General features: G+C 34.7%; 3 protein-coding genes across 4 annotated transcripts in view; all 3 read left to right on the forward strand.

The window, feature by feature from the left end:
* Positions 1-9,542, forward strand: part of LOC118741033 (threonine--tRNA ligase 1, cytoplasmic) — a 575,984-nt gene that overhangs the window by 28,261 nt on the left and 538,181 nt on the right. The gene's annotated exons all lie outside the window — the stretch shown is intronic.
* LOC118741043 (sorting nexin-2-like) lies at positions 652-4,027 on the forward strand. The gene is made up of 8 exons (XM_036472850.1): positions 652-816; positions 2,280-2,401; positions 2,588-2,742; positions 2,834-3,003; positions 3,063-3,179; positions 3,246-3,689; positions 3,751-3,903; positions 3,974-4,027. Exons 1-8 carry the CDS (start codon positions 652-654, stop codon positions 4,022-4,024), a joined length of 1,377 nt encoding a protein of 458 aa, XP_036328743.1. The 3' UTR covers positions 4,025-4,027.
* On the forward strand, positions 5,391-6,117 carry LOC118741053 (NADH dehydrogenase [ubiquinone] iron-sulfur protein 6, mitochondrial). The gene is made up of 3 exons (XM_036472863.1): positions 5,391-5,598; positions 5,691-5,867; positions 5,946-6,117. The coding sequence occupies exons 1-3, from the start codon at positions 5,464-5,466 to the stop codon at positions 6,015-6,017; spliced, it is 384 nt and encodes a 127-aa protein (XP_036328756.1). The 5' UTR covers positions 5,391-5,463; the 3' UTR covers positions 6,018-6,117.

Here is a 9,542-nt window from a genome sequence, read left to right on the forward strand (position 1 = left end):
GAATGACGTAGAATGTTCCACAAAGAGAAACGTCAAGTTGGATGAACACTGCGAACAGCGAGAGAAAGAGAATGAGCGATAAACTTCAGAGCGTTCTAGAGTTGCCATAAGTGTGAGCGCAGGTATATAAGAGCCACGACACAGCGGAGTTGGGACAGTTACAAGTCAGCAAGCTACAAGTAAAGTGAGCGGAGAATCGAGTTGCGAATAAGCAAGCTATAAGTTTAATTGGGTTAACAAGTAGTAAAGCGTTGTTATTGCTTTAACAAGTATTGTAAAGTGTTTTACTGTATTAGCAAGTATTGTAAATTGTTTGTTGTACAATAAAGTTAATTGTACTACAATTCGGTCATCGTTAGCATTTATTTAACAATCCAGCGATACGAGCCCGAGTATATTTGGGTAATCCCTCAAGGTTTCGAGGATAATCGTAACAATACAAACCTAATATTTCACGGCTGAACTGCTTTATCGACATAGTTGAACCGTCCAAATGACAGATAGAAATTTTGCATCTGCATTCTTTGTGTTTTTAGGTAGTTGAATAAAACTAAACATTTGCGATCTCTCTCCGTCTATAACGCGAAATCGTATAGTTAATTTAATAATTTGGCACATTGTAGCTAATACCATTTAACTGAATAGCAAAATATGGCCGATGAACAAAACATAGCCGATGCTCAGAAGCAATTCGCTGATGTGGACATAAATAACGGCAGTGCCTCCGGTGTGGAAGACGACGAGGAAGAGGAAGTACCAGCGCCTGGTACTGTGAGCAACGATCTATTCGCAGTAACACCTACTATTGAAATACATGTAAGAGAACCTTAAATCTTAAATATTAAAAATCATTATTTTTTAACCAGCGAGACCAAATCACCTAATGGTTTCAGTTGCAACTTTGGCAAATATGACTGGGTTTGAATCGGAGAAAATAATGGGCGGTGTCTCAAATGTGTTACATTTTTATATTCATACTCATTTAATTGTTTATCGCATCGATAGCTGTACGCGCATACAAACCCACATACATATGTACGTTGTAGCCGGCGCAGCGCTTTACTGTAATACGCTGCTTGGTTGGAAATTTTAGTTTGCGTTGTAAAAGACGCAAAGTAAAACATCTTATCAACAAAATTTTTTATGTGTGTATGTATGTATGTACACTGCCGGAACAAAGTATTGCCACAGCAAATTTTTCACAATATATGCAACAAATTTTATTCTAATATTTTTCCACCAATTTCGTATAAAAATATGGCTCATTCTACAACAAAAACATAATAATATAATGTTGTTGTTGTTGTTGTAGCGGCTACAACAACCCCGTCCAGATCGGTTGGTTTCTCAGTCGTTGTCGTCAAGTTCCACTAACGGCAGCCCTAGGAAGCGTGCAGCTTCTATTGGGTTGGTCCACAAGGACAAAGCCGTTAGGGTTGTCGGGTTTTCCGGGCATGCGAAGAGATGTTTCGAGTCATGTGGGGTCTCTCCGCATGCCGGACACTCATTTGGCACATCCTCATTCAAACTACTCATGTGAAGTATCTCATAATAATATAATGCCTAAACTTTGTGCAAAACTCGCCAAAATTCCGCAAATTTCCATGCAAATTTTCAAGTTTTTAATCAGATTTTTTAGAATTTTTTTCAGTACGGTTTTGCAGCCCCTTAAATTCCAGTAAAAAAAAATGCACGTTCGGAGTTAGTAAAAAATCCCATTAATTTTTGAGATTTTTTTTTTGTTGAAGGTGTTTTGCATTTTTTCCATATAAAGTATTTTCAAAAAACATTTTTTGTACGGAAGACTGCGTGAAAAAAAAATGGCAACGGTAATTTCTAGCTACTTAAAACTTGTACTTTATTATAATAAAATTGATTGGGCTACAAATCTGTGTACTCAAAAAAATTCAAAAAAATCTGATTAAAGAGTTGAAAATTTGTTTGAGTTTTGCACAAAGTTTAGGAATTATATTTTTATGTTTTTTGTTGTAGAATGAACCATATGTTTATAAAAAGTTGGCGGAAAAATATTAGAATAAAAATTGGTGCATATATTGTAAAAAATTTGCTATGCCAATACTTTGTTCCGGCAGTGTATTTACATATTTATGGTATTTGATTGGGTGCATTAGGCTCGATTAACGCATGGATAACTTGGAATTGTGATTCTGAATTTTGAATAATGGTGATAGATATGTTAAAGGAACAAATGGGAAATTTTTGTTATTTATCGTATTTTAACAACTTTTTTAAAGTAAGATATCTTCTTTTATTTGAAGCGCCGCATTTCATCCAGCAATCTGGAAGATGTACTGACCGACAATGGCGACTACTTCATTGAAGTCAACGTGGCAGAACCACAAAAAGTCGGCGATGGAATCGGTTCATACCTAACATACAAGTTTGTATTATTTAAAGACAAATATAGCGTTTTCCCTTAATATAGACAGACATGGACCTCATTTTTTAACCCAATCGAAGACTGTTTTTATTAACTCTGTAAGGAAACAAACATGTTTAATAGGCCATCTCTATATTAAGGTAACGATACGTATGTACATGTATTAATAAATACGTTTTCCCCTAGAGTGACAACGAAAACAAACATTCCAAAATTCAAGCGCACTGAGTTTAGTACGTTGAGACGATTTAGCGACTTTTTAGGAATACATGATGTCTTAGCCGTAAAATATACAAGACTTGGTAGAATCATCCCGCCAGCGCCATCTAAAAATATTTTAGGTATGTAATGACTATTATTATTTTTTTTAACTTTTTCACTAAAGCTGGTGCATAAAACATTGTTATTCGGTTACATAATGTTTTTGTACAGGGAGCACTAAAGTGAAAATGAGTCCACAACAAACGGAGCCCGGTGCACCCCGAAATGCTGAATGGGTCGAAACACGCCGCGCAGCTTTACAACGCTATGTGAATCGCACTGCCCAACATCCAGTACTGCGTGTTGATCTCGATTTCATCAACTTTTTAGAAAGTGATCAAGTAAATCTATCTAACTTGCAATTAAAATGCTTATTATAATCTATTTTATTTAATCGAAGGAACTTCCTCGCGCAGTTAATACAGCAACGCTGAGTGGTGCTGGCGTAATGCGTCTTTTCAATAAAGTTGGCGAAACAGTAAATAAAATTACATATAAAATGGATGAAAGCGATGCTGTGAGCAGAAATATTGTGAAAATTACCGCCAATTTCTCAATTTATTAAACACTTTCTTAATTTTAGTGGTTCGATGAAAAAATCACTGAGGTGGAAAATTTAGATGCAAATCTACAAAAACTACATTCGGCGCTCAAATCGCTTGTTACCACACGCAAAGAGTTGTCCGCCCTTACCGGGTTGGTCGCAAAGTCCGCGGCCATGTTGAGTACATGTGAAGAACACACCGGCCTTTCTCGAGCGCTCTCCAATTTAGCTGATGTAGAAGAAAAAATCGAATTACTACGGTCAGAGCAGGCTAACTCTGACTTTTTTATAATGGCGGAATTCGTAAAGGATTATATCGATCTATTCAGCGCTGTTAAATCTGTATTTCATGAACGTGTTAAGGTGTTTCAAAACTGGCAACACGCACAATTGCAATTGTCGAAACGACGTGAAAACCGGGGGCGTTACGAACTGGCCAACCGTACTGACAAGTTGGAACAGGCGCAACAGGAAGTCGAAGAGGTTTGCAAGAAAACTTTTAGTATAACTTAATTTTATTACGTGTGTATTTTCAAATTTGCAGTGGCAAACCAAAGTTCAGCGATGCCAACAGCAGTTTGACGACATATCGGCGGAAATTAAAAAAGAAATGGAACGATTTGAAATAAACCGAGTACGTGAGTTCAAAATTAATACCATGAAATACATTGAAGATCAAATGGCGCATCAACAACAGGTAACTTCAACCAAACGATAATTTGAATTAACTATATAAATACATATGTATATATTTTTCTTTTTATCAGATTATATCGTACTGGGAAGCTTTTATACCGACTGCACGAGAAATTGTTTAAATATAGACGTGTACTCTATTAAAACCATTGAAGTGCTAAAATGCAGAATTCTTTATATTAAACCTAATTATGTATGTATAAATAACCAGCACGCTTTATGCTTGGTTAAGGCGCACTCTATCGTCTGATAATCGCCTCCTGTGGTCCGCCGTAATGAATGCTTGTAACACAAATGAAAAAAATTAATATCGGCATCCTGCGTATCTACGTTCCATTATGTATTTTCCATTTAAATTATAAATACTTTTTATTTTTGTAAAGTATTCAACGTTTTCTCATTTGTTAACTACAGCATACATAGACGTTAATAATTACGTTTATATAGGGTATTATTGATTGAAGCGTATTATCGGCCCATTTTTTTGGAAAGATATACTAAAATTCCGAATATATAAAATATTCAAATACCCCAGCATAATGATAAAAGTGTTGATTCATGTACATATGATGTACCTATGTATTTAAAAAAATATTTTGAAAATTTGTAATTGAATATAAAAAATCTACGGAAATTAAATAAATATTATTGTAAATAAGAATGCGATTCAAATAGATGACTATTATGATGGGGGTAACACTGGGCAAAATACCTATAATTTTCCTGCTTTTTGTTTCGGTACAATTACGTTATTGAACGAAAACCTAATTATTAAAAAATGTATATATATTGAAAACACTTGGACCCTTCGGCCGTTGAAAATAATACTATTTATACACGTTGATCGAAAATGTAAATGTGGTTTTACATTTTTAGTTTAGTCCTTTTGAAGTTAACAGTGCAGTGGGCGTTAAAAGTTGGCAAGGAGTCTCGAACAATCCTAGATTGCCAACCGTTGGGGTTTAAAAAAATTGAAAATTTGGCCTGATTTTGCTTTCAAGTATCTATCCCCTTCCTACTGCTTAATTAATTTTTTAATTGTTATTAGTGCAAATAAAAAAATTGTCCAAAGAAATAGCTCCATCGAGTATAATTTTAAGTTCTATAGAAGCTAAACGGTTGGTATTCCAGACATACCAAGGATATTTACATCCATCCTTGTAAAGCCGGGTTATACTACATAGATGAACTTACTTGTAAAAGTTTAGAGCTGACCTTTGGGTATATTTTTCCACTTTCTACAACTGACTTATGGGCACAGTATACCTTATGGGAGCGAACTCTTAAAAAAAGAACGCTACCCGGCTCTTGGGTGAACTTTTCTTACTTTCAAAAACCTGTAATAATGGGCGCGAAATATGCTATTGCGCGAACTGGCCACCAAATTACGATAATTTGTTACGTTGGTTTGTGAAGTAAATGCTTCAAGAGATTTAAAATTTTCTACTCATCTGTCGCCGTGGCATCACTTCACAAAAACATATGATTTTGACAGTTTATTTTATTCGTTGGATTCTCAATCGTTTTATCACATTTGCTAGAGGTTAAAAAAGTTAATTCCATGGCTTGCACAAAACTATCCACTGGATTGCAATTTTTAAGCCGCAATGGCTGTAACCGTGCTCTAGGATCGTCCGTCGTCCAAGCATGCCGTAACTACAGTAGCGATTTAGAAAAACCCACCCACACTGGTCAAGTATGTACCACAACTACATCAGCCTATTACGCAAACGTTCCTATTTTGTTTTTGCTACCGCAATGTAATGTGGATTCGTATATTTCAAATAGGTTTTCGATAAGGATGACTATCGCAACGTTCGCTTCGTAAACGCAAAACGATATGTAAATGAAAATTGGGGTATCAAATTGATTGATGAAGTGCCACCAATCGAAGTTACCGAACGTGTCGTCTATTGCGATGGCGGTGATGCTAATTTGGGGCATCCGAAAATCTATATCAATTTGGTAAATAAACGCAAATTATTGTAAAATTGACCACCCACATTTAAAATGTAATGATTTTATTATGCTATTTGTTTCAAGGATAAACCTGGTCCTCAAATCTGCGGCTACTGTGGGCTAAGGTTCGTAAAGAAAGATGGACACCACCATTAAATTTGTTTGCATCCATAAATGTATCTAAGATAAAGAATGAATTAAACTATATGTATGAAAATAAATTGTTTCAGTAGCTGACAATGCTACCTAATATGAATCCAAGGCGATAATTTTAAAAATTCGGTTTTTTTTTCTCCGAATTAATTTCAGTCAACCGCTCGGGGGCAAAGAACTATGGATGTTCATTCCTATTTGGGAGATTTAGCTAGAATTTTAAAACTGCTTAAAACTTTTCTGTAAATTGTTTTTTTTTTTTTTGTGATATACATTTACTAAAAGAAAAGATTTAAGATTCTAACTGCTGCAATGAAAATAAAAGGTATGCATGAAACAAACGACGAAGAAAAGAAATCGGCAATCTTTCAATTTAGATCTCATGACGACGACAGATAACGAATGTTTTTATGTCGTTACTATCTAGCGGTATGTGTACATCAGATAAATATCGAAAATGCTAACGGTGATACCAATATTTTGTTTTTATTTAATTTTCAAACCACAACGCCAACGATAATAGGCTCTATTTAATATATTAATGTCCGACCGAACGTTCGGTCTGCTTCAGCATGTTTCATGGTATTTCGTTGTCGATAATCTTCTCCATTGCATTCAGCATACAGCTGTCTTGTCGGCATGAATGATTTAGCTAAGAATTGGTCTATCCTTACGACTTTGGGAATAGTCGCGCTCTCCCGTAAGATAGATGTTCACTAGGTGTATCATGCTTCAACCGTCGGATGCCATTCACCAACGCTCATCCAACTGACCGCTGACTAAGTTTTTTGCCCAGTCAGATTCAGATCTGAGGAGACATTTTATTTATTTTGAGGACAAGGGGGTGGACCTGGGTCTTACGGAGTGTAAGTACGTACACCAAATCACTTACCATTAGCGTAATCTAGAAAATAAATCATTAAGGATCGTTTTCTCATGTAGGTTTTAAAATTATCTGCCAGGTAAATCCACCTGTTGCAAAGAAGGAATTCATACGCACTTGTCTAAGTTTATATCAAAGCAGTCTATGAGAAACACCCTTTGTGACGAGTTTATGCAAGGCGTATTTATTATTATTATTATTTTATTGAATACGCCTTGAGTTTATGTTTTTTAACAAATATTTTTTTTTTTTACAAAAATAGTAATGTTTCCGTCAAAGTTTTCGAAAAATATCTTTAAATTTGAGCGAATTAATAAAATTCAACCGTTACGTTTTCGCAGTGATTTAACCGAAGTAACACATACAGGACAGGTAATAAATAATCAGATATGTTATCAGGCAGATTCACTTTCGCGTGAATTTCAACACCATTTAATTTGAATTCAAAGTGGCTTTGGTTCAAATTCGTCGGAAGTGAGTTGCAGAGCCTGCCTGAACGAATTTAAACATAGGTACATATCATCGTTTAAAGTACAAAACCGCGTATCAACAAAATGCAAAACCGCGTATCAAGATAATGCAAAAACGCTTATGTGAGGTTGAATAATAATAATAAATTATTTTCTAGAGAGTAAAAACGCTTTTTTATAAAGTAATCGCATTTCTGGCTACTATATTTCAGGACGAATGGATAAGGATTGAGCCACGAGCTTGTGTGAGCAAATCCAATTTTCGCCAGCTAATGCCAGTTACGCGATTTTGCAGAATGACGATACGCGGTTTTGTACTTTAAACGACGATATATTTATTGGTATTTATTTGCATACAGGTATGGGCCGAGGATGATTATCGTAATGCACGATTTGAAAACGCTAAACGTTGGGTAAATAAGAACTGGGGCATGAAATATGGGCACCAAATTGAACCGATAATAACATCTGAACGTATAGTGGTTTGTGATGGCGACGGTCCCTTAGGACATCCAATTAGTTTCATTTGTTTGGTAAGTGCCATTTAGGTAGTTGTTAATTTTTATAAATAACAATATTGCTAATTTTAAAGGATAAGCCTGGAAGACACTACTGTCATTACTGTTTGAAATCATTCGAGAAGAAGGAAAAGTAAATACCACTACATATATTTTGCAGACGCTTTTTTCAGAATTTTCAAGGACATTACGATACACAAAAACACATTTAGTATTTTACTGCCAAAATTATATGAAAATATGTTTTCAAGTTGACTTAACACCAAGGTTGGGAATTCTATCTCAGTTTTTTTGAATATCCGGATATTCGAATATCTGATTAAAAGATCTGAACATCCGGATATTAACTGGATATGTGGATAAAAGATAAATGTTTATTAATCGGATATCCGGTTAACGGTTGTCTGGATTTTATCCGTAACACGGATATTCCCAGCCCTACTTAACACGATTAGACATGTCTGAGCACAACATAACGAAATCAAACGAACAAGTTTAATTGCACACGTTAATATATGAGAGTGCGTATTTATATTTATATTGCACACATATATGCACATATGTATGTATTTGTATATGAAATTATATTTGTAGCTCTAATTATATAAAACAATAAAAGTTTAGCCGAATAATTCAAATTAAATTCATATGACATTTAATTAAAAAACAAAGAAAAATCCTTAACTAAGCTAATTTATTGGTAACATCAATTTAGAAGTCTAAAACTTTATAGCTCTCAGCACAAAAGCAATTTTAATCAATTGAATGTGCACGGGCAGAAAATTCATAAAACGTATTGGTTAAAGAATTTTGTCCATAGCTTTCAAATTATACATACATAGGTACGTATTAATATTTAAATATAGGATCAAATAATATCAAAGTCTTTAGGGTTGCCAAGTTGTAAGTTGATTATAAAACAAAAACAAAAAATAGTTTATAACTAAATGTTAAAGGCGTCAATGCGCTAATGAAAAAAATTAATATTTACTTGGATTTAAGATATATGTATGTATAATAAAATTGCATTTATGTATGTATGCATGTATATATGTAGTTTTCAAAAATTTTCTTTGTTCTTGTACTTTAGATGGATTTCATTGAAACTCAGTACTGCAGTATCCCATATTGGTTGCATCACAAATGCCAGTCGCATTTGATTCGACATCCCCTGGGATATCATGGCATCATTCAAAATCCTTTAATTGAAAGCAGCCACACATAGATTAATCCATATCACGAATTAATTCGTGCTAACTAAAGAATCAAAGAAAAAATACTTTTGCGTAATATTCATCTCCTTCAACTGTCGTCTTATCGTCCCACCGTCATTGCACATTTGTATGTATGTATATACATATATACATATGTACATATTTAGCGCCGCTTTTGCTACTTTCCCATTTTGTCCGTTCATAAAAATTTTGAAATTCTAACACAAACCCCTGGATCTCCTTCCACATGACGGTTAATCGGCCCGGCGACGATATTGTAGGTGTGTCTACATATGTTAAACGTAAACCGTTTCAACAAATAAACAATTCTCTATTACCATGCTCTTTCGCTTATGCCGTCGTTCACACAATAATAGGTTTGTTTTGGTTTAACGCAGAGGGGTGCGTTCCCGAAATAAATCACACAGTTCTGCTTGCGCTCC

The sequence above is a fragment of the Rhagoletis pomonella genome, unplaced genomic scaffold (assembly GCF_013731165.1).
Source record: "Rhagoletis pomonella isolate Grant_MI unplaced genomic scaffold, Rhpom_1.0 Rhpom_scaffold_00006, whole genome shotgun sequence".
Taxonomy (NCBI): domain Eukaryota; kingdom Metazoa; phylum Arthropoda; class Insecta; order Diptera; family Tephritidae; genus Rhagoletis; species Rhagoletis pomonella.

Bases quoted from the DNA above. Each gene is read 5' to 3' on its own strand.
- LOC118741043 (XM_036472850.1), top strand. From the start codon at position 652: ATGGCCGATGAACAAAACATAGCCGATGCTCAGAAGCAATTCGCTGAT. The intron at 2,402-2,587 runs GTTTGTATTATT...GTTTTCCCCTAG, and splicing joins GGTTCATACCTAACATACAA to AGTGACAACGAAAACAAACA. The intron at 3,690-3,750 runs GTTTGCAAGAAA...TCAAATTTGCAG, and splicing joins CGCAACAGGAAGTCGAAGAG to TGGCAAACCAAAGTTCAGCG.
- LOC118741053 (XM_036472863.1), top strand. From the start codon at position 5,464: ATGGCTTGCACAAAACTATCCACTGGATTGCAATTTTTAAGCCGCAAT. The intron at 5,599-5,690 runs GTATGTACCACA...TATTTCAAATAG, and splicing joins AACCCACCCACACTGGTCAA to GTTTTCGATAAGGATGACTA. The intron at 5,868-5,945 runs GTAAATAAACGC...ATTTGTTTCAAG, and splicing joins CGAAAATCTATATCAATTTG to GATAAACCTGGTCCTCAAAT.